Source organism: Seriola aureovittata, chromosome 4 (genome assembly GCF_021018895.1).
Source record: "Seriola aureovittata isolate HTS-2021-v1 ecotype China chromosome 4, ASM2101889v1, whole genome shotgun sequence".
Taxonomy (NCBI): Eukaryota; Metazoa; Chordata; class Actinopteri; order Carangiformes; family Carangidae; genus Seriola; species Seriola aureovittata.
The window spans coordinates 20,720,003-20,747,812 of record NC_079367.1 but is presented as its reverse complement, the minus strand read 5'-3'; the positions used below and the strand labels follow the sequence as shown (position 1 = coordinate 20,747,812).

The 27,810-nt window shown below is 42.2% G+C and overlaps 2 protein-coding genes and 1 long non-coding RNA gene across 3 annotated transcripts in view; 2 read left to right on the top strand and 1 right to left on the bottom strand.

The window, feature by feature from the left end:
• The window catches only part of LOC130167374 (uncharacterized), a 161,641-nt gene extending 142,642 nt beyond the window's left edge, over nt 1-18,999 (top strand). The window contains exons 2-3 of the long non-coding RNA XR_008827286.1: nt 12,683-12,779; nt 17,072-18,999. This is a non-coding gene — a long non-coding RNA (uncharacterized LOC130167374). The remainder of the gene's footprint in view (nt 1-12,682; nt 12,780-17,071) is intronic.
• Nucleotides 1-26,335, bottom strand: part of rtn4rl1b (reticulon 4 receptor-like 1b) — a 137,722-nt gene extending 111,387 nt beyond the window's left edge. Inside the window, exon 1 of the mRNA XM_056373481.1 lies at nt 25,406-26,335. Within this exon, the coding sequence (XP_056229456.1) occupies nt 25,406-25,418 (13 nt within the window). The 5' untranslated portion in view covers nt 25,419-26,335. The remainder of the gene's footprint in view (nt 1-25,405) is intronic.
• An 805-nt stretch (nt 26,336-27,140) lies between these two features.
• The window catches only part of dph1 (diphthamide biosynthesis 1), a 56,036-nt gene continuing 55,366 nt past the window's right edge, over nt 27,141-27,810 (top strand). The window contains exon 1 of the mRNA XM_056373482.1: nt 27,141-27,262. Coding sequence (XP_056229457.1) covers nt 27,193-27,262 — 70 coding nt within the window. The 5' untranslated portion in view covers nt 27,141-27,192. The remainder of the gene's footprint in view (nt 27,263-27,810) is intronic.

The following is a 27,810-nucleotide window of genomic DNA, read 5'->3' as shown; positions in this document are numbered from 1 at the left end:
GTTTATATGGCGAAACCGGTTTCATGACTACAGTTTAAAGTCTGTACCGTCGTAACTCTTTATCGTTGGTTTTATCCAGTTCTACAGCATTTTGACTAGATCACCACTGCAAATTATGATTTCTTAAATAAGGCTTGAAGGACAATAAAAGTGGTTTTAGTGTGTTCGGATTCTTCACATTACTGCCGGCCATTTTCCAAAGCATGCCATACATTTTTACACTGATTTCCTTCCTTCCCTCGTTTAAGTTCCATTAGTTTCAATTGAAAGTTGCTGAAGAATTTTATACTGTTTCCTAGATAATGATTAGTGTGTGGCCCCATATTTTAGGTATTTCAGAGTCCACTGCATTCAGGAATCAATGAATGTTGGTGAAAAATCAAACCCAGACAACAACAAATAAGCAATCAAGGACTTAATGAAAAGCATAATGGGAACTAGTTTATCTTCAGCAGAACTGTCAGGTACCTCATGACTGAGCATCTTTGAATGCACCACCAAAGAAAGAAACAGTACAGGGGCTTCCTGAAAGGTAGGGAGTACCCCCCCACACCCACCCACCCCCCAAAAAAAGAAAATAATATCTTGAAAATAAGATAACACCTGAAATGAGCGAAATTTGTTGAAATGAGGCCTCAAAATTGAAGCATTCATTCTGAGTACACATCAACGAGGGCGCTACGTTCAGAGGAGCTGGTGGGTCAGCGAAATGCAGACGATTTTTCAGGCTGTAGCCTTTTGGAAAAAGGAAAATGAACGGATTAGTAAAGACGTCATGCTGGGCTCCGGGTCAAGTAGAACAATGACAGCAAGCTTTTTTGTGTACTCAACCCGGCTGATTACCTGTGATTGCGGGGAAATCACCAACCCTTTTTGCAGTCTGCGCCCGTGTGTCATATCATCTGATTCTGAAATGGGTCGTGAATTATATGTTGGAATATGGAATATGTGGTTGCTGAGACACTTAGCACAGAGCGTGTGAAAAGGTCAGAGAGAGGTGAGATAAAGCAAGAGAAACAACAAAGAGCACGCTACGGAGCGCTTCTGGTAATGGACGCAAATTACATCCTGCTAGTCGGAGTCATAAAAATACATGAAAAGAAATTTACATGTATAGAATAGACTTCAGCTTGTTTAAAGTACACAGCTAGTGTTTCCATTCTTTTGTTAGATTCGCAAACCCACCATTTACGTTACAAGAGTCGTGTGATCACACACTAGTTAGGTTTGTTTTCGGTTTTTTTTTCCCCCCGACACCTGCTGATATCATACACTTACCTGCTTGCTGCAGTTCTTGGTTTATTCTGTTGTTGCTGCACTGCTGCTATTTCTTATTAATATCAGTCGTGATTGCTTTTCTTTCCTCTTGACAATCTGTGCCCTGACATCCCACCACTCATAACGGCTCACAACCTTACCCTGTTTATACTTCAAAACCTATTAGTCAGCCCAGAGTCACAAGAGGCCAAGCTTTCCCCACAAGTATTCTGAATCTGCTATCACAGGTTTGTTTCACTTCTGTGTAGCTATGTCCAGCCTTCTGACTCCACAGCTCACAAAAGGCGCCCCACGTAGATGCACAGACTAACACATAATCACAGACACACATACACACAAAATCCAGGAGGGGAAAGGATATGGAGCTGTAATGTATCACCCCCGCTGGCATGGCCTTTTCACAAGCTGTTGTGGGTCTCTTATCGCCCACACTTCTCTCATGTGCAGTGGCAGTATTTCTACACTGAATGGCTCAGATGTAACTATACATCAGCTGAAACTCTGTGGTCTCCGTAGGAGTGTCCTAGAGGACAGAGAGGTAAACAGTTTCAGGGCTTGCTCGGATGTTCCCCCACCCCCCACTCCCCATCCTGTCATGTTGCAAAGGAGAGGGTGAGTGGAGATGGGAGGAGAGGATGCAGAGAATAAAAGGGAAGGGTGAGAGCCAGTGTTTGATGTGCATTAGTGCACAGGCATACCTGATTAGACAAAAGAACAACAGCACTTTGTGGCTTCGCATTTCAGCTCCTCCTCATTACTCTCTCATCCAGTGTCAATAACAAATTGTGCTCTCACGCAGTCCGCAGTGCAGGGGTAGCAAGTAACTAATTATAAATATTTATTGACTCCCAGAATAAAGCTACTTTTAGCAAGAATTATAGCGTGGTGTTAGAGTAAATTTAAGATATGGTCAGACTTATATTTATTCCTCATTTATGTGAATGAATTGTTGACTTTGTTGAGTTCAGTTTGCTTGAACTTGGACCTGCAAAACTGTGCAAGTCCCCTGTGTCCAGCATATTTTGATCCTTTTTGATATTTCTGTCCCCTAATTTAGGAATTATTGAATGTCATTTGTTTATAGGCTACTGTAAAACTTCCATGCAGAATAATACAAGCAGCAGAGGCAGACGGATGCAGGAGCGCAAGTGCAAGGACAATGATGGAAGATAATGACAATGACGTGTTTTATGAGACACCATGATGTGCAGCTTGTGGAAAGCTGTTATTAGCCTGCTAACCATGCTAGCTCCCACACTTCTTGCAAACAAACTCTGCAGGCACTATTTCCCCTCCCACCTGCTTTCCACTACAGTGTGCAAGTACGTTTCTATTTCCCCAGTAAGAATGTTTAAGAATACAGTACTTACTTATGATTATGTAATGAAGTTAATGTTACTAAGAGAGTTCTTCAAAAGAGCTACTTTTCTGCTCGTACATGAGTCACTTTCAGCACAAACTCATCTTTAGATGTAACAGTAACAGTAATTAGTGGCTGGCTGTTGGCAGGCAGCGCTCTCCCCACTCCTGTAGTTTAAGTGTGAAACCTGTAGAGTATATCCACCTGATAACCATTGCATCCATCTTTAAGTTCTCCCCAGAAAAAAAAATCTATATCCATCTCCCCATAGGGTTTTCTACAGTTGTCCTATACATAGCCATGACCTGTGTGTGACCTTATTTCTATCTTTTTCCCTCTTGGTAAAATGACCCTGAGATTGTAGTTAAAAGTAAGAGTACAGAGATAAGGGACAAAGACAAGGGGTTCTGTCTCAGCTGTATCCCACCCTTACTTTCATTAAATCACTATCCCTGTCCTATTAACACAGCTGTCATGTTTCATATCCACCTCCCACCACCCTTCTCCTTGAGCGTCGTTTGGATGTGCCTGAATTTGGATTTTCTCCTTCCTCATATCCTCCTTTCGTTGCTTCGTGTGGTTTTATAGGCAGACACGGACCTGGCCACCTCATACACCATCTGGTCCCTTATGTCCTACAGAGCAAATACCTCGTCAGGATCAATCAGGTAGTCCAATGGAGCCAAGCAATGTCAGCTGGCAGGAGGGTTGTTTTATTTTCCAGCATATTTAACATTTCAGGCGCAGACGCAGGATGTGGGCACCAGTGAGGAGTAATACATAAATGTGAACTTTCGGAAGGCTAATTTCATAAAAAAAAAAAAATAAATAAAAAATGTTTATAATTGATTTGCTAATGATTAGTTAAATATTATGTAACAGTTTATTTATTACCTGCAGCAGTCAATTTATCGGAATCACATGCATGAAACTGTAGATATCTGACATCTATATACTTATTTGAGCTTCCCTATAGGATGGCCAGAAAGTCAGCAGGCAAAAGAGACTATGAATTTCGAGTAGCTGTTAAAGTATTTATCAACGGACAATGCAGTTTGCTTGCACAGGCTATGACCTGGTGGAATTACAAGCACCACAACACTGTTACGCTGTTGATCTGTGAAACTCCTCAAGGAGTTTCTGCCTTCATAACTAAAGAATGTTGAGAAAGCGTTATTGACAAATATATTGCTGCACTTTGTGGATTTCCTGAAAAAACACAATCACGGCACATTGTCCTGTAGCAGACAGGACATTTGATATTGCCGACACTCTTGGCCTTTCACAAGAGTCTCTTAGAATGCTGGCCTTCACAAGAGGGATATGCCTGTCAGAGGTGTGGAGGAGACCAAAGACACAATTTTGAATCTCAGTGAAAAGAGTGACAGGGCTTATGAAAGAAAAGTATTCAGTTCCATTTAATTTCCAGTGATGGTGCTATAGAGGCGGAGTAACTCCTTCAAAACTTAAATATTAACATAAAGCACAAATGTTAATTCAAAGAAAATGTAAAATCAGGCTTTAAACTGTGCAGTTCACATTAAGCAGAGTTTAGGACAGGAGGGACAGGAGTGGTTGCTGTTGTGGTCAGACCTGAAAGATCTCAGCAGCTCTGGCAGAACAGAAGTCTGGGAAAAAAAAAAAAAAAACACGTGATCCCAAAACCTACTGTACTAGATGCTGTCCAAGACACTAAACTATGAAGTCAAACTGTTTCACATTGCAGGCACTGCACTTGATGGTGGTCGTCATGGAAACGGCCCAGTGTTCAGTGTCATATCTTTGGCTGTGAAGGGGCACTTGAGCTCATATATCTCACAACAGAGAAAACTGACCAGTCCATGTGGGGAGGCTGCAGCATGGGGCCACTGGATATTAGTGTCTCTCACAACATCCTGCGTTGCCATCCATTGCTTTTGCCAGCACATATTTTATGGCTTCTCGATTTTGCAGCCATATCTGGCATTCAGATAACAGCTGGGTAATCATGGCACAAGGTCCTTTAGCATTACATTATGAATAGCTAGGTCAAACTCCGAATTCAGGCAGAAAACAAAGAGCTGTAATTAACAATTTTTGTCAGAGAACGACACAGAAAGGCGGATTCAACTTTGACCCTCAGTGAGTCATGAAAAGAGCACAAAGTGTGCTCCCTGTGGCAGCCAGCTGTGTCTTGCAGTCAAGATAGAGTCCCGACTCATCCCACAGTGCTTCTATAATATCTGAAGACGCACTGAAGACGATGGCTATGCTTGGCTTCCCTCTCCGGAGAAGCTCTTCCCATCATCTTGTTTTGCAACACCTCTCTTTTTATCTGTTTAGTGAAGAGTAAAAATAGAAGGTGTTGCCAGATATAAAAACAGAAGTGTTTTTGCACACTGATAATGTGATGTCATATCTCTGGAGTTCTTCCCAACACCTGTTCAAAACCTGTGTAAACTCGGGAAAATGTAAGTGTAAAGGGTTTCTTCAGTGATCAGGCAATGTAAAGTTGTCAGCTGTAACTGATCATGTATAGGGACTCAAACCCGGCAGACCACTCACACAGGGGGAACTCACCTCCAGTCAGTGTCTGTTCAGATGAGTGTGAACATGTAATAATCATGATGTCGGGAGAGGGGAGTTAGCTTGTCTCCCATTTGGGAACACAAGCTAGTCCCCAGTATGTTAACAACTTATCAAAAGACAATGTGAGAATAAAGACTAGGTTAAGGCCTCATAATACTTCAAAATGGCAATAACAGCAGCAGCAACTGCCTGAAAACCTTTGCTACTTTTCTGAGAAAGACAATTTGACAATCTTTAAACAATCAGCAAGTTGCCAGATGTGCAGAGGTGGATTAGTAAGCAGAGTGTTAACTTCTCTCGTACGCTCTCCTTTTTTCATTCATCACATATACCTCATGCATGAAGTGAAATGAGCAGGTGTAAAGACCTGAGCGCGACTGACAGGAGCCAAACGACTGGGTCAGAGCATCTCAAAAATGCCAAGACTCCAGTGCTCAACAGTGGTGCGTACCTACCAACAGTGGATTGAACAGGGAAAAACTATGAAACCGTCTCCACCTAGCAACTTACAGGACTTGAAAGGTCTAGTACTAATGTCTTGGTGCCAAATACAACATGGCACCTTAAGAGGTCCTGTCGAGTCTACGCCTTGACGAGTTGGAGTCGTTCTCGTGGACCTACAGCATATTATGCAAAGGCGGTCACAATAGTTTGGCTCATCAGTAGAGTGAGAATTGAAATCATTTTTTACATGTACAATTGGGAACAACACCATGAATGCCTTCCAGGAATTACCCATTCATGCGATTCTTTGTGCGGAGAATACAAAGACCTGAAAAAGAGAATTCTTTGAGAGAGATTGGGGAAGCAATGGAATGTGGTCAGGAGGAAGCTATAACAGCAGGTTATTTGCCCACACCTTCAACTGTGGCCGTTCACAATAGGCATAAAGGCCCAGATGGTTGAATAGCATCTGACTCTCCCACCACCCACAGCTTTCCGACAATTTTTGTAACTTTCCAAAACAGGCAATTTGACAGTCACCCAGCACTTGTAAAATACAAACTGTAATATCATTGTTGTCTGAAATTATATGTCAGTATGAGACAACATTAGTTTGCTTGAAGCATACTGAGCTCTTTAGGGATGGTTATGTAGTAGTTAGGGTTACCATTATGAGTATGCCTCCAGATAATGAATGTAAGTCAATTCAATGTCCTCACAAACAAGAAAAGCAAGAGCGTGTGTGTGTTTGAGTGTTTCAGTGGGGTGGGCACCAAGGTCTTCACGGGCAACTTTCATTCTCTCATTTCCAACAACATCCTTTAATGCAGCATCGTTATGCGATCATGGATTAATAGCCATAAAATATAACCAAATTGTATCAGTACATTGTCAGTGAATCAACACAAAACTTGGCGCTGCAATTAGTGCTGTGCTAAATGAATTTTTTCCTGCATCTCTGATGCCATTAAGTATACATTGGGGAAGTCTTTTAAATTCCAGTTAATAGTACGGCTCTCCCCCTCCCTCCCTCACATGTCCTCCAGCCCGGTGAGCCTGTGCAGAAAAGAGGGCAATGGGGGGCAATAACCGAAGGCGACTCCAAGATGCCTTCTATCACGCCCTATTTAGGTACATGCTGAAAATTGGAGCACATTAATTCAATGTTTGAAAAGGCTGAGTTCATTTCGACCATACATGCCACATATCTCTTCTACATTAGTGTCAGCAGGTATGTTTCTGCACTGCCTCCTGAATACCTGATGACTGGCAGATCTGACAATGCTTTTAATAACAGGAAGGACATGTTTATATGCCAGGTATCCTACGTACGTGAAATAATGTATTCTACAGTTGGCCTTTCCTATTAAACTTGTCTCTCATGAACCATCAAAGAGTTTGAATTTTAAACGGTTATTATCCTCATAATAAGCTTCGGTTTATGACACTCGCAATGGAGTGTTTTATGATTGGGTTATTTCATTATTTTGTGGGGAAGCTTACATTTCCATGTGAGTAAACAGTGAAAACAAGTAACGGCACAGGCTGAAGTCAAAGCATTGAGACCTAATTTATCTTTCTGAACAAGATGCCATTTGTAGCTGAGCCCCATGTACACACAGAGCCGCGGATCCAAACACACACGTGCTTGCTCATACATCCGCTCTGTCTGAGAAACAGACACAAGCAAACATGAAGGGACAAACACGCATTTAGCTAGCCAACACAGCACACTGTGCAGGGGCCCACCCCTAGTTGTTTCACTCACACATAAACAAAGCGGAGAGGAGGGAGAAGGGGGAAAGAGAGCGAGTGCAATGAATTCCAATGCTACACTGCAGATCCTTTTCTTCCAGACACATGACATTTAGTCAGTTATCAAAGCTGTCAAAACAAGTGTTTTCTCCACTCAGCAAAGCGCAGTAGGTGATGGCGTAGGAGACAAACAAGGAATGGGGGGTGTGGTGGGGGGGTGCAAGTGGAGGAGAGGGAGCAAAGTTGAGCCCAGAGTGGTGATCTATGATGTGGAGAGAAGCTTGAATGATAGCCACAGAGAAAAGAACGATCAAGCAGGATTTAAATCGTCTGACAGAGCAGCATAACACAGAAACTTTGTAGCACCGAAGACCGAGGGTCCCCCCGTGTCTCTGCCATTAACGTTTCTATTCTACATCTCTCTAATGCCACACCCATCTATAATTACCTCCACTCCAACCACCGCATGATAGGCTCTGTACAGTAGTGTTCTCTGAACCGAGGCTGATCACAGACTGCCTCACTGTGGACACATCCAGCCCTGGAGGCATGCCCTGGGGAAGAGAGGCCTCTGGATTTCATCGCAGAGCTGGTTCTCTGATGATCTAGCTCAGTGGTTTCTTCTCCTGTCGGAGGGTGATTGGGTGCATGCAGACAGATTGTATTTACATTAATATGCTGTTGACAGCCAGCGCGGATAGATGCTATCTACTACAGCTTTGAAAGACTACAGTAAATGCACGGCCAAGTCTGAGAAGCCTGTTGATTATCATTCAGAGTAGAGTGAAACCACAGGCTATTCCCAGATCAAGACGGAAGTGTTTAATGGTGGGACATGGCTCAAAACTGCTCTCCTTTATTATATCTTGTTGCAAAGCCCGTGCTGCATCATGACTAATAGCACAGGTGAATACATTTTATAGTGCAAGGAGCCAGACTCTTTCAGTGCTCATTCAAAAGCATTATTATTCTGCTGCCAATTTCCTACTGTGGCTGCGTTAACAAACTGTAACCCTGTATTCATTTTCCAATCCTCCTCTTGGACAATCTCCATCGCTCCCTCATTACCATACATTGATCGGAATAAACGACTTCACTCTTGGTCGCTCTGGATTGCACAGTCCCATGACATCCACCTACTGCCTCATTAAACTACTATTCATAATCCCTGCGGCCTTTTATGTTATATTCATCCCCCTGTGTTTTTGTAAAATACCTCCCATTACTAAACACTTGAACAAGTTAATACTTAAAAGAAATGTGATTTCTATTGCTAGAAGTAGATATAATGGCAGTATTTCTTCTGATGTAGGCTGCCTGTTTATGGCACATGCAGAACTACAAATCTACACTGCGTAACCATTATTCTTAAGTGAAGCAGCTTCTTTTTCAAGTTCTTGTTTTCTGCCTAATGTCCACACTATAATGCATTACATGAAACATATATATAGTTCATGGCTGCAGCATGACCTTGTCTGAATAAAGCCTTCAGCTATTGCCCTTCATTGTTTTGCAAGATACTGTGTGTTGATCACAGTGAAATAGTATTATAAAGCACTCCCTTCATGTGCATGGACGGAAATGTGTGGGTTGTGTAGCGTATATTTTTAATGAGGTCCAAAAGTCTTGAGACCACTATACCATTCGTGGGAATATGAATGTGTACAGTATATGAATGAATGAAAGACATTTTCTATTCCCACCGCGCATTGGGCTTACAAGACACTATATAAGCCATTCATACAAACCAGATCCACAGTGCAGCATAGATAGTTACATATATATATAAATAAACAAAACCAACAACCTTCACAATCAGATCTTCAGATCATTCTTCACTATTTACAGTAAAATTCATGAATCATATTGAATATGAATAATATGAATATTTCAGGGTTTTGTTGAGGAATTTCATGGAAAATTTACATTCTTATGTTGTCATAGTGTGTATGAATATTAAGTAATTTAGGTTTCTGTGCATATTTGTGAGGTTTCTTTTTAAACACATTTTCTCTTTTGATCTCACATATTATGAGGGGAGAGCTAGTATATAGTATGTCTACACTGCCTCCACACAGGTCTGTTTGACATTACCTGGCCACAGTATGCAGAGGCATTGTGAGCTGAATTCATTAATGCTTTGTGTGCCCTGAGGTAGGAGAGAGTTCTCTAAAGCTCCCTGACACAATAGAATTTATGTAAGGAATCAAGTTGTCATCCTGAATTTCCGAACTTTCAAAGAAACGCCATATTTCAAAGGAGTGAGCGACGAGTCTCATGAATAAAGCCCTGTATGATTGAAGTTCAAGCATCTGACTGAAGAGTATCATAACACGTCTCAGATTTATGGAATAGTGCAACATTATCACTGTGCTGTGTTACAGAACTTTCCCTTGCAGTACTCGTAGGCTTTGTATGCTTTAGTGTGTTTTTTTTTATTTTCATAAAGCAATTCATTTGCTTCTGATGGCTGTATCAAAACACTGTTGCAGAGCTTTGTGAGTTCATGTGTTTCCACTGAAAAATCAGCTCAGATGTAAGTTATTGAGCTTTACATGATGAACATCCAGTACAGTGCAAGTCTGCCATGGGCCTGTAATGCAAAAGTAGAAAAAATCAGTTTGGAGGCAAGATGGTCAGCACTAAATATTTTTAAACAGTTACATGTGCACTGGAAGTAACACAGCTGGAAACACAGTCACTCAGCTATGGTCAGGAGTCCTCTCAGCTATAGAGAGAGCTTCTTTAGTCATCCGTATCTCTCTCTTTCTCTCCCCTCCCTCACCCCATCTCTGCCTCTCTCGTGGTCTCTGAGGATCCCATGTTTTCTGCACTGGCCTATTAGAGTGTACATCCAGCCAGTGCCACATTAAAATCCCTACAACCCTGTGCTTGTGGACTCAGATAAAGATCCCTCTTTTTACTGAATAGTTTGATCCATCTCAGACAGCACACACTACATTAATATTCTCTCACGGATCAGAGACAAAAGAGCCCCAGACCCATGTGCTGTACTGACTGGTGTGTCATCTGTGCATCATCCAGAAAGAGAGAAGGAAAAAAAAGAGAGGGAGAGAGGCAGAGGATGAGGCGGGGATACTCAAATATATGGTAACACTGCATGAATTTTTCATCTGCCAGCAGCTGTTTTCATAACCTTTTCTCAGGGCAGCCGCTGTGGTTTCTGCAATGCCAGAGAGTCATTGGCATGTCAAGCTTGGCAGCCATGGGAAGCTGAAGGAGCACGAAAAACAGAAGAGGTGGGGTCGTTGGCCACGGTGGCAGGTCAGCTGCGGGGGGACGAATTTGTTGGTCTCTTGGGCCTTTGGTTATATTTGAGAAGACAACGGGCATGTGTGTGTTGTGGTGAATGGATGTCCCTGGCAAGTTTCCCTCAGAGAGAGTCAGGCAAGAGACAGGATGCTTATCCCTGAAGAAACTGCCCAACCCTCTGTGCCAATTTAGGCCCTGCTGCTGGTGCATGATGGGAAAGAAAAATATCCCTCCCTCCTTTTTCCCTCCCCTGTGAAAAGCACCCTGACCTGAATACAGATTCAGACGAGTAATACTCGCTCTGTAGACGAGGGCAGACACGACTTTTTGAGTATTCATCATCTAAAATCCCCTCTCTTGCCCCTTCAAGGTGAGACTTTGGGCGTGAGGACTGCAGCATCATGCTCCGGCTTGTGAACCAAGTGAGAAAGCACAAGAAAAAGACAGGGAGAACACTGTGAGGAGAGAGAAAAACAAGCAAATGTGACTGCGCAGTTGAGAGCTGCAGCCCCAGATTCACAATCATACTGGGAATCACAACACTTTTTAATAATTCAGGATGAATAGAGGAGGAAAAAAAAATTCTGCAGCAAGCAAGGAAGCCAAGGAAATGACAAGGAGGAATAGAATCTAACAACACTCTCCACACAAAATCTCCCAGTCTGGAGACATGTCTGAGTGCTATAGGGTTACGCTATACGTCAGCATATAGGGAATTCTTTTTGTATAGAGAAGGACTGTGCTACTTGTTATTTACGACCATTGCTCACTCACAAATTCTCTAGCAACAGTCTGCTTCCCCATCTTCATTCCATGTGCAGCTATAGGTTTAAAAATGAGGGAATTCATACATTGACTTGCCGAGTTAAAAAATGTACTATCACTTTGATGGCGTAAACATGTAAACAAAACACTCCTTGTGGGTGGTAGTCAGTCTTCTGCCTGTACCAGAGGCCAGATTTCAAGTAGCAAACTAAATGAGAATTTGTACAATTGTTGTGGTCTGATTTTTGAATTTGTCGTGGCACTTGTACAGTTTCTCCGACAATGCTTTCGTTTTAGCGTAGAGTTAAATTCTAATTGAATTTTGTCTCAAATGAATCAGTTCATTTGGTTGTTCTACTTCCCCAAACCCTGGCCCAAACCACATCTCATTATGTTCCACTATTCTTAATTTCTTACCACTGGCTACAAGGTAGTGAGTGAAAAAAAACATTTGCCAATTAGTCTGAGCCCTTGTGATTTTGCCACTCTAACAATTCCAATTTACATTAATTATTCATTTTGAGGCCGCACACACTGTTGTCCCTGCCAGAAGAGCTTGAAAGAGAGGAAGTGCTGCGGTAAGATCTAATCGTTCCTGTTGACGCTGTTCTGTTACCACCACCACTTACCACGTGTGCCATCCTGTCTATTGTATGTCTCATTATTTCATGTGGATGACGTTGTAGAAGCATCATATTTGTGTGTATGTATTGGTTTGTCTGAAATGGGGGCAACAATATCTTCAAAATGTGGAAAACAAATTGTTGGTTGTGTGTCGAAATGTCCCCCTGTGCGTCTGCGGAGTGTGTTTGTATCTGTATACCAGGCGCTGCTAAGAACAATGTTTTTCTGTGACCTTTGTTACCTGTTTACTCTGTCCTTACAAATCTGCATTCAAAATGAAACAGCGCCAGTCATCCTGCAGTCTCGGCAAGAGGCAGCGGATCAGACAGAAAACACCTTGGCTCATTGTTCATACTTCTATCTCCTTTCAACAATGCCTTGTTTATTGTTGTGACTGGAGATAAGCTGGAGCTCTGTGGGTGTTTACAGGGCTGCAGGGGCCAAGCACGCTGAGCTGCGGGGTCATAGGACTGGTGCTGAGAGGTCACGGCCTTTATGTTCAGACACACTCTTCGGGGAACACCACTTTCTTTGCCCAGCGTAAGTCTTAACACAAATGTTAACACACACACTCACTAAGACACACACTCTCTCTCTTTCTTTTTTTTTTTTTAGACATGGCTTATTAATCATAAGCCAAAGAAGAGGCGGAGAGCTGGTGATACACACAGCAGGACGGAGCTGACTGCAGGCCGTGGGAGCGGACCTGGCTGTGAGTCAACACCAACCCATACAGATGTTGTGTACTTGTTGCTTGTCGAGGCAGGAGACTAATTTGTGCAAATAAGGATGGAAGAAGTCCAATACTTAGTTATATCAAAAGCTGCAAACATTGTTATTATCAAAAGAAAATCCTGACATTCATTCATGAATGAGAATTTCCCAGATGTCAACTTTGAAATTATTATGACAATTTTTTGACATATTTGGTTTTATTTCTAATCAGCAGGATTTGGTCTGGAATATTTTTAAATCGTTTGATATATTGTCACTGATTTACATCAGAGACAGAGTGAAAATTTCTCCTGAAAGATTTTTTGTGTTCATTGATTTAAATTAAACTGCCTACGATTTGTGAATTAATTCATATATCCAAGGCAATAACTCCAACTCCATATGCTGGAACTCCTACTCTACATAATCTCTAACACACAGACCTACTTTACTAATTTGGTTTGGTTTTCAGAGCTGTCTTCTTTAAAGGCCTATCTATATATTTTGACATCTGCCATGTCTCTCACTTTTCTGCCGTGTCAACTTCAACTTGTTTTATTTTGGCATTGAAGCATTTGTGAAGACAGAGTTTTCTGAACTGTGCTATACCTTCCAGGCTAGATCACACAATAGTCAAGGATCCATTCTGACAGAGGTTTTCTGCAAACATGCGTATTTGTCTGGTGTGACACGAACGGCGGTGACATGGCAGAACGCTGTAGGGAGCTTCTTAATACGGCTCGCCATCTTACCTCACTCAGCACATTTCCCACTTAAAAGATGACCTTTGTGTTCGAATGTCAAGAACAAACATTTCAGATCAAAACTTTGAACATGTTGAAGTGCAGCTGTGCAGCGGACCAACAGCACCAACAGCGGTGTGAGTCGTCGCGCGAACACGAACAAAGTTTCTTTCAAAGTTGCGCCTTTTATAGATGAAGCTCATTGTTTAACACAACAGTTTGGTGTTGACAGAAACAAAACAGAACTCTATAGTAATAACTGTTTTGTTTCCCGCATACGTGACCATAATATCACATTCTTCAGGAGGACTATGTGGGCAGTGATGAGTAGATGAGTAGTGTATGGAGGGAGAAAGCCGAAGCCTTTTAGTTCTATAGAAGTGTTTGCACCTGCTAGGTGGGAGGCAGAGAGCTGAAGAGGGCTCATACATACACGGATGCAACAAAAATGGTGTGAATCTCCAACAGAGAGGGAGAGACAGAGAGTGCAGCTCGTGTGTGTGTGTGTGTGTGTGTGTGCCTGTGTGTGTGTGTGTGTGTGTGTGTGTGTGTGTGTGTGTGTGTGTGTGTGTGTGTGTGTGTGTGTGTGTGTGTGTGTGTGTATGAGATCGCCCCAGCTGCTCCCACACAGCGCCAAGAGCTATTCCGATCAGCAGGATAATAGTGCCATCATTGCACGGTTTCATAAGCCGAGGTACTCCGTGCAGAGATGAAAAACTGACTAAATGTATGCATTCTAACAGACAGTGTGTGTGTGTGTGTGTGTGTGTGTGTGTGTGTGTGGTGTGTGTGTGTGTGTGTGTGTGTGTGTGTGTGTGTGTGTGTGGCGGGGCCTGCCGTGAAGGGGCCCTGACAGATTGGGCTGTGGGTGCGCCGTCTTCTCACTGCCACATCATGTAGCTTGTACTGCATGGAGACTTTGGGACAAGGATGATGTTTACATCATAAACAAGGTGTGAAATTTGGAAATAAACACAGCTGGCTAAAATGCTTCTACTAAGGAACAGGAGGGAGCACTGATGGTGTTTCTTTTTAAGCTCTATGTTAACTGATTATTTTTGTTTTTCTTTATCTTCTTCTGTCCCTTTTTTTTAATTCTCTTTTACCCACCTACAAACAGATACTATGGTAGACAGCAACACAAATGCTTGAAGCACCAAGAGACAATTTTCAAATTTTAAATCTAATGATCTTTTCAGCCACTGAATAAACCCATTAATGTGCTTAATTTGGTTTTATATATTTGTTTAATATTCTAAAATCAAAACTGTACAGTAGACTGCTGCTGGCTGTGCAGTGCTTGTAAGATATGCATGTAGATTAGATGTGGTCTTCTGAAGTGGTTACCTTATATTATTTTACTCTGAACCAATCAGCTGGTTCTAAGTTGAAGAGTACAACTTATTATAGTCAAGTCAACTTGATTTTTAGAGCACAGCTTGAGCTGACGAAAGTGCTGTACAAAGTACATTAAAATCAAACACAAGGAAAACATACTAAATATACTGCATACAGAAACATAATAAACATATTGACAAAAACAAGAAACAGAATATAATACAGATAGAGCCCATCTCACATCAGGACATGCTGTTGGGACAATGGAGGATATAACTACAGAGATAATATGCCAGACTTATTTCCATCCAGTATAAGCCTTATTTGCATCAATGTCATTTGGGGTCACATGATCATAACACTTTTCCCTCAGTGCCACGGTTAACTGGCATGTTTACGTACGTCCTGGTCAACAGAGCTTGTATGTGTATAGGTACATGCTCATAATAAATGCCTGCTTGTTCCTTGAAAAAGTACAATAGCCTCATCTGCACTGGTCCATGGAGACAGACATCAGTCTTAGGGGCCAATTGGCTTTTTCATGTCAATGACACCATCTCAGGAACACATATATTCTCCCAGACATCATTACAGCCCATATCCTGTTCCCTCCTCCTTATCCTCCCCCCTCCTCTTCCATTGTCTCCTTTACCCCCTCTCCATTTCAACAACTCTGTGTACTTACTTTTTTTTTTCCATTGTTGACAATGTCATTGATTCTATTAACTTCCTTTTGACCCGTGCAGCACAGGCTCTCCCTCTGCAACACAATCTGTGAATGTGCTTGGAAAGAGATGCTGTTTAATACCACAGACCTCTTCCCCATACCTCTTTTGCATAAATTGTCATGTCTCAATGAGAATGTTTAATTCCACAGAGAGTGCAAAACTAATATGTACATGGATGCATGCAGAGTAAACAATGCAGCCTGCCAAATATAGTCATGTCAGAAAATGACTTATTGAGACAACGTGGCTTTAGTTTTTAGTTTATGACAATGGGATGAAAGTTATAGTCTCAGATTGGTTGACTGACTAATCAGCAGATACAGGAGGGTCCTGTTTGGAAGGTGGCTCCAGAGGATACTGTGCACTCAGCTACCTAACTCGCAGCAACTGTTAACCTCCCCATCCATCAGTGGAGAGAGCAGCCGTGACACAAAAAACCTGCTTCTTCCATTAGAGCCCTGACAGAGCCTAATGCCTGTCCTTGTGCTCTCTCTCTCTCTCTCTTTGGCCCTGTATCTCTCTGTTACAATAATGAAGTCTTCTGCCTCCTTCTGCTTCTATGAAGTGAGCAACTAAACAAGTCTTTAATAATACTTTTTTTTTTTTTTTTTTTTGTTACCTTCTCCTTAGTGCCTCTTTGTTTTCCCTTGATGCCCTCGTCTTTGAGGGATGAGGGTACTCACATTGGTAAGAGTGTGAATTAGCACACAGACACATAGGGATGAAAGACCAGCTCTTATTATGGCCTAAATGCATGAGCACACTTCTGGGAATAGAGACGTGTAAATGAGCTCCGCAAACCAAGTGCTGTCTTTTCTGGGCTGTTGTTTTGCTCTTTTAAATAATTGACAAGGCTGTGCTTGTGAAGACAGGGACAAATCTGGTGAGTTAATGTCCCAGCCAGAGGAGTTTTAGCAGCAAATGCTATCAATCCCCCCTACAAAGAATTCTTACCGCCATGGCAGTTCATGAATCTTATGTAACCCCAGCTCAACCATATAACAAGTCAGTATTCCACCAGTGTGTCCTGTTTATTGTTTAACTGAGCTGGCAGTGGATGACATCTGCTATATTTACCTCTAGATTACGTTCTATTTCCAAACAACACTTTAGCATCAGGCAGGTCTCTGCATGGGGGCTGGGGACATATTAGCGTGATTGCTGAGGGCAAACTGTAGGCTGTTCCCTGCCATCTGGGGAATAAAGAAACTTGTAGTTTTAGTAAGAGTTGGAGCTGTCAGGGTTGCACACATGGCCTCGACAGTGATCTTATACTGGGGTGTTGGGGCAGAGCCACGGCAGTGTTCACTGTCAGACTGTGGCATCTCTGTGTTCCCTGGCCTCCCATGGGGATTGAGCAGTCTGTGATTGAGGCCTTGACTGGGAGCAGCAGCTACGAGACACGGCGTACATGGTACTGACTATCTATTAGCCTGACAGCTTTTTTTTTTCTTCCTTCTTTTCTCTTTCTTTGACTGAAGGCGATGCAGGATGCAGCTTTCTCTTCAAGGGCCTATTCCAACCACAGCAGATGGGTGGAAACCTCTCTTCGGAATGAAAACAGCTCTCAGCTTTCCCCTTTTGCTCGCCATTAAAATCCCCCCAAAAAAACAACTATTCCTGCACTGCCAGGGGAAGAAAATCCATATTTGATGGTGTTTTCATACCGACGGTCTCACTCCGCCTTCAGACCACACTGCTGTGACATCTGTCCCTTTGTTGTTCCAAAATGACGGCCAAGAACAAGATGACAAAACGTTCTGAGAGTTGCTTGCTTTCCAAGCAGTTTCATCTTAAACAGAGAGGCACCTGGATTTTATCCTGAGCAACGTGCAAAGGAAAGCGCTTCATTAGGATGCACAACTGAAACCCTGCAGGATCAAGGTGATTTGAATGTAAAACAACTAGCTACCGGTCCGACTACTTCTCTCTACTGTTTCTACTCTGCCCTAAAGCAAGGTCTCCCCAGCCACACCTATTGCCAAAAAAAAAAAAAAAAAGCCACTGCAACATCAGTTAAGGAGGGCGGGGATGTGATGGAGCACAAAACCAATAGCCAACAATACTTCGAACAGACTTACCGCATGCACCATGTGTTACAATCCACCACAGTGTGTCATTTGAGTTCAGCCAGGGCTCTGTGCTTTTTACCAAGTACTGGAATAATTAACACGCTTATCTCTGGCACACAAAACAGCACCTTGCACCTCTATTGTGAGTTTGTTACCCAGTGTTTATGATGCAAAGTCTTAATGGCTCGAATGATGTCTATGAGTGAGGGCCAACGCTGAAGAGCAATGCTTGTTAGAGAAGGAAAACAGGCAAATGTCAAGGACTTCACTCTCATTCAGAGCACTGAAATACATAAGGAGAGAGTGTGTGAGAGAACCAGGAATAGATTTCAATATGTTTAAGGTAGCCCCTGAACACAGCAGGACATTTCTGACTCCCATTTAGAAAGATGTGGGAAATTGAAACTGGTAATTCCAATCCATTCTTATCCCCATTGTGCCAGCCTTAATAAGGTCAAAACATGGTTCTGCTGCTGTAAATGACTGAATTTAAGACCATTCTAAGACAATTGTGAGGGATTTGCATATAAAAAGATGTGTGATTGTGGAAAAGACCTTGGCCTATATTCTGTAATTACTACAACTCCATCTGTCTCTCAGTCCTGCCTTTTAAATAATACTCAACCGTTCTTCTCCAACTATCTTTTGGATTCCATAGTAAATCCTCTTGTCCTCTACAACCCATTACATGAGACAACATCTGGTGCCAGCCTGTGTCTCATCAATTCACTCATGAATGAAACTAGGCTGCTTTCAAGGAATGGTTGAAAACATAGAAATCCTTTCTTTAAAAAAATTGGATGAATGTATGGAAATGGAGGCTTTTCCTGATCTGTAACTGGAGCCCAACAAGATCACAATGGCACCCCACAATTAGCCTAATCACCCTGCCGGTGGTAAGACTGGTTCTGCACTTGCAATATCACAGACCACAGCATGCATTAACATCACAGGGCAGAATTAATCCTAACAGGTTGCAGCAATTACCTGAGCCCTGACTGTTCCTAAAAGTCATCCTGAGCCGTGACAGACGCATGAGCACAGATAACATTTGCCAGAACACAGACACGGCAGATAGTACAAGCACCAAGCTTAGATGTGACTGTGACAGTAGCCTGTCTCATTAAAGCAGGGGACGAGAAGGCCGGCTCTAGTGGAGCTGAGGAGCAGGAGGTGAGTGGTGTGACAAAGCCAAAGACAGGAGGCTTGGAAAATGGAAAAAGATGATTGTTGTTCCTTTTCCTCATCACATCCCCCACCGGGTGTTTTAATTTCACCCAGCAGCCCGAGCAGAAATTGTCATTTGGACTCATCTTTAAACCTGCATACTTTGTAGGCTGAATTAGCCATTGTTTTCATGTCAAACATCTTGAAATAAATGAGTTCTGACTGTGACATGGATGGAGTGTGAGATTAATCTGGGACATAATGAATAAGTTGAATCAATGCCAGGAGTCAGATTAGTTCAGACTTTGTGCTGCACAGGAGAGAATGCACGCCGGTGTGCACATACCCAATGCATGTCTGCGCTGATGAGCTGACATGCAAACCGAATTCCACATCTGTCTCTTTCTTTAACTTGAGGACAACAAATGAATGTGACAGACGTTCCCTTCTCCCCTTTTCTTAACCTCTGCTCTGTCCTGTGATGATATGCCATTCCATCTCGGGGACTTGCTAACTCTCAATGCCAAAAGGGCAGATGCCCAGGTGCTGGTGGAGCTGAATTGCTGTCCTCAGCACACAAAGGCAAAGTCGCCTGGGGAGGATGGCTCAGGAAGGGGGAGAGCTGTCAGAGTAACAGGAGAGCACCTGGGATTACTGTCAACAGTCTCCTGGACTGTCTCCCTCTGCCTCTCCCCCCGCCTCCCTCCTGTCTTCTAAGATCCATGGCATTCTCATTGACATTGACCTTTAAACTCCAATTAGCCACTTAATCAGAAATTAATTATTAATATTAGAAAAACCAACAGGGCTTAGGTTGTTTGTCTCTTTCACCTGATTATCATCCGCTAATGACCATCCTTGCATCTCATTTCCACAACAAAGGCTGAGGAGATGGCGTTTGTACAAGAATCAGGTAATTTCTCTGCTTTGAGTTTCAAACGCGAGATGGACAGATTTTTCCACGCATGTTCTGTAATTCGCACCTCTGACTCCTCTTTGGAAGAGGCTCTCCCAAGCTGTAACGTCCAGTGGATTTAATCACTGGGATGTCATTAATAAGTGATCCCTCAGCTGCATAAGAGCACCGCATCCACTTCTGAACTCAGAGCCCTCATGCCCTAATTCAGTGTGAAATGGTTGACAGGGAAGTGTGAAAATGGCTCCCGGAAAAAAAAAAAACAACAGTTCAGCCAGAAAAGGGACATGCACACCAGTCAGTGCTGTGTTCTCCACACACACACACACACACACACACACACATACACACACACACACACACACACACTTACAAACTTGTTTAATTATTTGTCATCTTCTGTTAGGCATCACGTCGTGAAACAATCCCAGAGGCTTCCATGGAAACACTCCTGAGTATTGGCCACTAAATAAATGGCTTTTGGATTTCAACAATCTCCTTTGACTAAACAAGATGTTTGGGATGTACTGACAGAGCCAGAGGTGCACTGTGTGGCAGCATAATAAATGTGACTCAGCTATCCAATAATTGGTAATGTTCCTCTGTCAATTATCCTTGACGCTGTGCTTTATAGGCTAAATCTACAGACTACCAATGGGTCAATTTATTCAACTTTTTGGTTGCATTATCCTGTTAAATCAGGGGATTTATGCAAAATAACTCTTTGCTTGCGTAATTCATTTTTGTGCATCTTAGCGTCGTGATCAGCCTATTCTAGCATTTTTAAACAGAAGACGTGCAGAAAGGTCTTAATATGTACGTTTTTAAACAAGTGTCAGACAGCAGTAGATGTTGTCCTCCTCTCAGATTTGCTTTCTATTTTTCAGGAGGCTTATATAGATTTAGGGGATCAGTTTGAGGAGGTTTATATTTTTGCTCCCCTCTACATTATCCTCTTCACTTCTCTTCAAACCGCCCTCCCCTCCAAACCCTCAGTCATCAGTCCACGCTTGCTCTCACCCGTGCGGAAACACAAGCCAGGCTGAAAAGTACAACAATGCAGAGTTGACAAGGAGTGATAGCAGAAGGCTGACACTGTGAGAGGATTAGGAAGATGATAATATGAGTGGGGAATGTGTTTCTCTTTAAATAGAACTCTCTCTGGGCCTTGACGATGGCTTAAAGTTTGCAACACATTACAGTGACAGATGGGCATTTATTGCTCTTGTGCAAATTCACGTCATCATATCAAATCACTCGCATGGGGTTACGTCCGGGGCGCGTTGGGGAAAAGCCTCTGTTCGTCGTTTGGCAACAAAGAAAGACCGTTGGTTTTTATGACTTTGGTATTTTTGCTTTTTAATCATCATCAACATAGCACTTGATGTTGATGAGTCATATCATCCTTTGGTTAAAAACATCTCCCTGACAGAAGAGAGGAGCCCCTTGACATCTGCGGTTATTTGATATTGTGGAAAGCAGAACTGGAGCTGTGTTGGCTGAAGAGCCGCTCTGACGCCACCGACTCAGGTCCGTGAGTTACGGCCCGCACAAGTGAGCAGAGCTGGAAAGCTGAAGAGCCCACAGGTGTTTCCCTTGTGCTGCATTTCATTGTGCTGAACTCATTAATGGCAAATTCTATCTCTGTCCGCCAGTACTGAAAACAACATGAGCAATGTGCTACTTTAAAGTCAATGCTCGTAATTGCAGTTGATTTACAAAATATGATTACTAAATGCTACAGCATTTCATAATGGCTTCAAGTAATTATCTCTGCATATTGTCAGTCACTGAAGATGGAGGATTAAGGAAGAGACTGTGGTGCTTTTTTGTTTCATTTTGTTTAAGATGACATTTATGACTGTTCCTAATTTGAATTAATTAGTATTCATATAATTTCTGATGTTTATGTCAGTGTGCACAAACATAAAGCTTGCATGATCTGTACTGTTGTTACAAGGCCCTTTGTTCTCTCACAGCTAAATTTCATTTTTAAGAAAAAGAGGCTCATCATGTTAAATGAAGTCAATGCAAATGCATTTTCAAATTAATCTTATCTTGCAAGTCTGACACTTACCAACAATATTTGTGTGTGTGTGTGTGTGTGTGTGTGTGTGTGTGTGTGTGTGCGCGCACCCCTCAGCAGCTTCAGAGTGCTATTTCAGGTTAAGAAGTAGGATTTATGGTTGATGATGGATTAGCTTAAAGTTCAGGTGTAAGGGTTGAGGTAAGGCATGTACTGCTGATTCTGAAAGCTGCTTATCAGTAGTTTTGCATTTTTAGCCTGTTAAGTACAAATTATGTACATGTTACATCACAGTCATGGCATACCAGAGCATGACACAGGTTGTGAGTGATTTCCTATAGCTCCTGGCCAGCCATCAGGTTCAGTTTATGTCAGTGCAGTAATTAGATCTACTTGTAGAGACTAAACGTACTTGAGACATGTGATCCATCACTCAGTGCATTTAGCTGCTTCCATGTTTGCTGCTGGTTACATTGTCACTGGGTGGTGCATCCAGATGCAATGAGGGACAGTCTTGTTTGTATTTAAAAGTTTGCTTTGAAAGCTTTGACATCTACTTATAAGTGCCAACAAAAGAGGACTAAAATACTTAATGTCTGCAGCAGCATCACCAATGAACAATGACGTAAATGACTGAACATGAAGATGAATTCATGTTGTCTGTGATTTTCTCAAGCATGATTCAAGACTTTGCAAATTGATTTTCATGCTGTTCTGAAATGAATAGAAACCAGTGGCTGCCCATGGGAGTGAGAAAATCTATGACATTCAGGTCAGCAATTCAGTTGTAGTAAATGGGCTACACCATGCAAAACCATTAGCGTGTGAGGAATAAATGTAATCAGAGAGCAGAGCATCTTCATAATAATAGAACTGCAAGTACATGTATGTGCATTTATCTTTGTGTTTGCTGGTGTTGCACACTGACACAAGTGCTTCTTTTTCTGCAAGCATGCGAGCTGCATACCTGCCTGTGCCCAACACTGCACGACTCGCAAGGTGGAATAAAGCAGAGAAAGCCGTAGCTGAGCCTCCTGTACTAATCCTGAATAACATGCAGCAGCTCTTGAATAACATGTAGCAGCAATTACAGCACGTCACCGCATGGTATATTCAGTGGACATCTCATCCTTTCCATCTCAGAGCTGTTCTGACACATCATCCCTTGTGCCCACTCTATGGCTGACTGGGTTTGAGAAAAAGAGAGACCGTGAAAGCGAGACAGAGGGATCGACGGAAAAGCCGAGACAGAGATGGAGTGATATGTATGCTTGCATGGCTACATTGATGTACAGATGTACCCAGACACATACTCGCTCACACATGTAGTTGTATAAGCCATAGAAAAGACACACACACACTCACACACACACACAAGCAGAATCCCAAACACCATTCTGACTGTTCAAACAAAGATATGAGGACTGTGTTGTTTCACCTGCAGTTGAATACACACCACAGCTAATGTTGCACATGTCTAGACATATTTGTGGATTATATGGACATGACCGTACCTTGTCGCAGCAATGATCAGCCTGTACAAACTCATGGGCCCACAGATGGAGAGATCAGCACACTGTCAGACAAAGTGTGAAGCAAAAGGCCAACATACAATCGACGCGTCCACTCCATTAACATGCTAATTAGGTCCAGCTAGCCACAATGTGAAGTCAACGTGAGAGCTGCTGCCAATGTGTGTGTCAGCTAAGACACTTTCCCTCTCCATGTTTGTGAATGGTGAATGTGTCACAGTAAATGCTGTGCCTGATGCATCATTCAGGCTCCCTTGAATATGTTATTTTAGGTGCAAAAAAAATTCAAATTCATCAGAGAACTTCTGCGCTGTTCCTGCCAACACTGACGCATCGCTGCCTCACTATTGTGGACTCAGACATGTTGGCATACTGAGCACTTTTGGCAGACTGGTGAAATCTGTACTTTGAAGTCATTTGTTTTGAATTAAGTGAATTTCTGTCCGGCAATGTGCAGTGGTAAGACAGCTGATTCACGTGCAAAAAAAAAAAAACATTATACAGAGCAAGGGCCGAGCATGTTTGGAGGACAGACGCCAATCATCCTGGTTTCAGCTCTCCATTTAACCCTGAGCGTAAATGGAAAATGATTGTATGCTATGGGAAGTCATATCATCGAGGATCTGTTGATGATAACTATGAATCAAGTGTAATAGCATTTACCAGCATGTCCATTAGTTTGGCAGAAAACAGACACACATATAAGATACATTAAACTCTAAAAAGCCTCTTCTAGAATCACACATGGTCACTCAGACTTGTTCTCCCAAAAATAAATAAATAAATAAATAAATAAATAAAATCCAGACATAACACTTCTCATAAATGATAAGAATTAGCTGCTCATTTCTCTTAAAGCCTAATCAATCACGAGAAGCTGTCAGGATGCAGGTTTAGATAATAGGCCTTCCCTCAAAGCTGTTATAGCTATAAACACTCATCACTATGATGCGTTTCATTTCGACTGTTGAAACAGCAATAATCGATCTGATGGCAGAAGGAAAACATGTTGTTTTTCCCTCTCCCCCTGGAGGCACACAGCACAAACACACACAACAGATGGTTTTTCACGACACGCACTAAATAAATACAAATATAATACAGACAGTGAGTATGTTGTGTGCTGACCCCCACCGAGCATGTGTGTTTCTGTGTTTTGCACTGTGTGTGTGTTCAAAAGTTGGACTATATCACATGCAGGATAGTTCAAACTCCTGAAAAACTCCAGTAAAGCCTATAATACAGTGCTTTCTAAAGTGGGGTCCCTGTGGGGGGCTCCAGGGGCCCCAGCTAAATGAGAAACAGTTTAATTTCACTATTATTTCACTCCCTGGATGATAGCACAATGGGAGCATGTATTACTGTAATCTATTCTCATTAGAGGTTTTACTGTCCTACTGTTGTCAGACATCCAGAGCAGACAGTTGCACAGCTGTGTGGCCAAATTAAAGCTAGAGAGAGAGACAGAGAGACAGAGAGAGAGAAAGAGACTGGTCATCAAATAAGAGTCTGTGGTCTAATGTGGGCTGTATCCGTCTGGGGGATCTTGATATTAAAAGTTTGAGGACCTCTTCCCTTTCATATGAAGTGCTAAAGGTCTTGAGTGTTCATTGTGTAGCCAGCGGTGAATAACCTTGTGAACTGCGGTTTGATCCATCACAGCTAGATGTACTGACACGCAGCAAATAATAATGCTTCGGCAGAGTGCAATGCTGGCAGAGATAGCCTTGTGACCCGGGTACAACTCATAAACTGCAGTGCGGCATCAGCTGTATAAATATCACATAGTCGTCCCCATGTTTCCTTACACAGATGAATATTTCATTCCCAGAAACCTTCGGTGCGTGTTGTGCAAATTAAAGATGCGCTTCAAATGGCGCATCGTCTGTAATAACATCTGCCGGGCAGCATGGTGCATTATGAACAGCCTCATATTTAAGCCAATGTTTTATAAAGGTAAAAAAAAAAAAGAACCACCACTGGATTCATACTGGCGACACTGTCAGAGCGCAGATTTCACCCAGGCTGCAGAAAACTAATGAAATAAGCAAAACAGTCAAATGGAGAGAATAATTCGGGGGCTAAAGTTGAGACTTACTCACCCCTTTTGAACATTTTGTAGGCCTAGGTGTATTTCGTCTTCTGTCCTCGGAGAATCATCTATTCTTATATTCCAGACTTAAAACTTGTGCGCTTTAGTTTTGAAGTTGATCCGGAGCCTTTCGTGGCTCGATCGTGTGAATGTCAGTTGTCACTCCTCTGGATTTTCTTGCGATCCACTGTGTTGAGTTGCACCGCAGGCTGCCGTGGGTTGGATGAAGACTGACAACAAACAATAATCTCCTTTTCCACAAAGTCTGGCGGACCTCGGTCGGACCTGGGAAATTAGGCGGCAATCATTGCGAAACAGACGCACTAAAATCATCCCCTCAGTCCGAAATAATAACTCCAGTGTATGTGTGTGTGTGTGTGTGTGTGAGAGAGAGAGAGGGGAGCACAAACGCACAGTGGTCCGATACAACCTCTGATAGCCAACTCCTTTTTTTTTTTTTTAGACGCAAATGACCGTGGAGGCTGCAAATCAGTTCTGGGGGCAAGTCGACGGTGAACACAGGCAGTCTCCAAAAAAACCCACAGATATTTAAATCCAAGTGGCCAATCTGAAATTCTCCTCTCGGTGCTTCAGATCCGTTCAAATCGCATCATATTCGTTAAAATCTCTAATTAACATAAGTTATTTGGATTCACATTCCGCCTCTGATGTCGGATTATAAACGCAGACTCCTCAAATCCTCCTTAATAATGTAGACTTTGATGCCTTCGGTTTCCTTAAACCCCCCCCCCCTCTTTTCAGCTCTCCTCTCCACTCGTAATTGTTACATTTCTGTGATCTTGTCTGTGTAGATCTCTCTGCTTTCCACCTATGGATCAGAGCTCGTTGATGCGCTCAAGGAGGGAGAAAGTGTGTTGTACTGCCTCAGCCCCTCCACCGGGCAGCATCCTGCTCCATCCATCTCACTGCCTCTGCCCCTGTCTGCGCCAGCCTGAGACACACTGCTCCCTGACACCAGAGGTCTTCATGATAGTAAATAGGATTTAACACAAGTGGACCAAACTTACATACAGCAGCTGTATATAGGTTATTAGATCTATTAACCAACCAGACAAAGCATCACGGGAGATTTGTGCTGCTCCCCATTCTGCTTTCATAAAAGAAACTGATTTCCTGATCAAATAGTCTGCAAATCAGATCTCTCTTATAGATAATGGATTATTGCATAAACTGAGTCTCTCTCTCTCTCTCTCTCTCTCTCTCTCTCTCTCTCTCAATCACACACACTCACACAGACACACATTTCTTTTATATTTTATTTGATTTTTAATGTAAAACACTATGAAACTGTCGCATTGAATTACTCATGCTCTAAAAATCCTCTCCCCTGTTTGATTTTATTGTAATTAAGTATTATTTTTCGATTAATTTTTTATTTGATATTTTAATTGTTATTTTTTATTAAGTTAAGCACTTTGAAACTGGGGCTCAGTGTATAAATTATGTTTTATTTAATTTTATTTAATTGTATGTTTACTTTCTGTTATTGTTGTTGTTTCTATTTTTTATCATATTTATTTACATTTTAGTGATTTTATATGATGTATAAAGCACCTCGAGACTAAATTGAGCTTTTTATTTTATTTTATTTTATATATTGCCACTGCACTTTAACCCATAGAAATTCTGTATACCTTGGTGAACTGCTCTGGTCTATCGGTACGGTCCGGTCTTTCCTCCTGTCCCGTTCAGTGACATCGATTACATCGGTGCTCGACTTCTCTCCACTGTCCTCCTCAGTCGATTGGTTTCCCCTTTTTATTCCTCACATGTTTTATGTTTGGGGAAAAAAACATGGCTGCGCCTTCGAGTGAAGTCCAGATTGTTCCTGCCAAAAAGCCCACAGGTAAATATTAACGTGGAGAATGAACGTTCAGTACAGGAGGCGGTGAAATTTATCATTTCTATGAGCACGTTATACAGTTACCTGGCCTCCACGTCGATGAGAAGGAGCTACGACATTCAGTTTTTTTTTTTTTGTCAGCACAACACTTTGGCAATGATGTCTAGTCTGCATGCTGTTTACTAGCTCTCCGGCTGTCTACATTATAATCACTTTACATGACAGAACATTTGCTTCTTTAGCCTCATAGTTAGCATCCAGTTCGTGTTCAGTGTTGTCGACATGACTCACCAGGTTTCATTAGATCGATGTGGCGTATTTGTGGAACAGGAAGTCAGATTAGTTGAGTGTTTGAGGGTTTATGAAAGATGTTGTGTTTCAGTGTGGCGTTTGATTTAGTACAACACCAGATCAATATCTTCTTGTTGAATACATTGAAAATAAATATGACCTGAAAACATGGCATTTTCTCTGATTAGACGATTGCACGCCTAACGTCTTAGATAATGTAATTAATCTATTAATTAAATTGAGTTGCAGTGGTTGTTTGT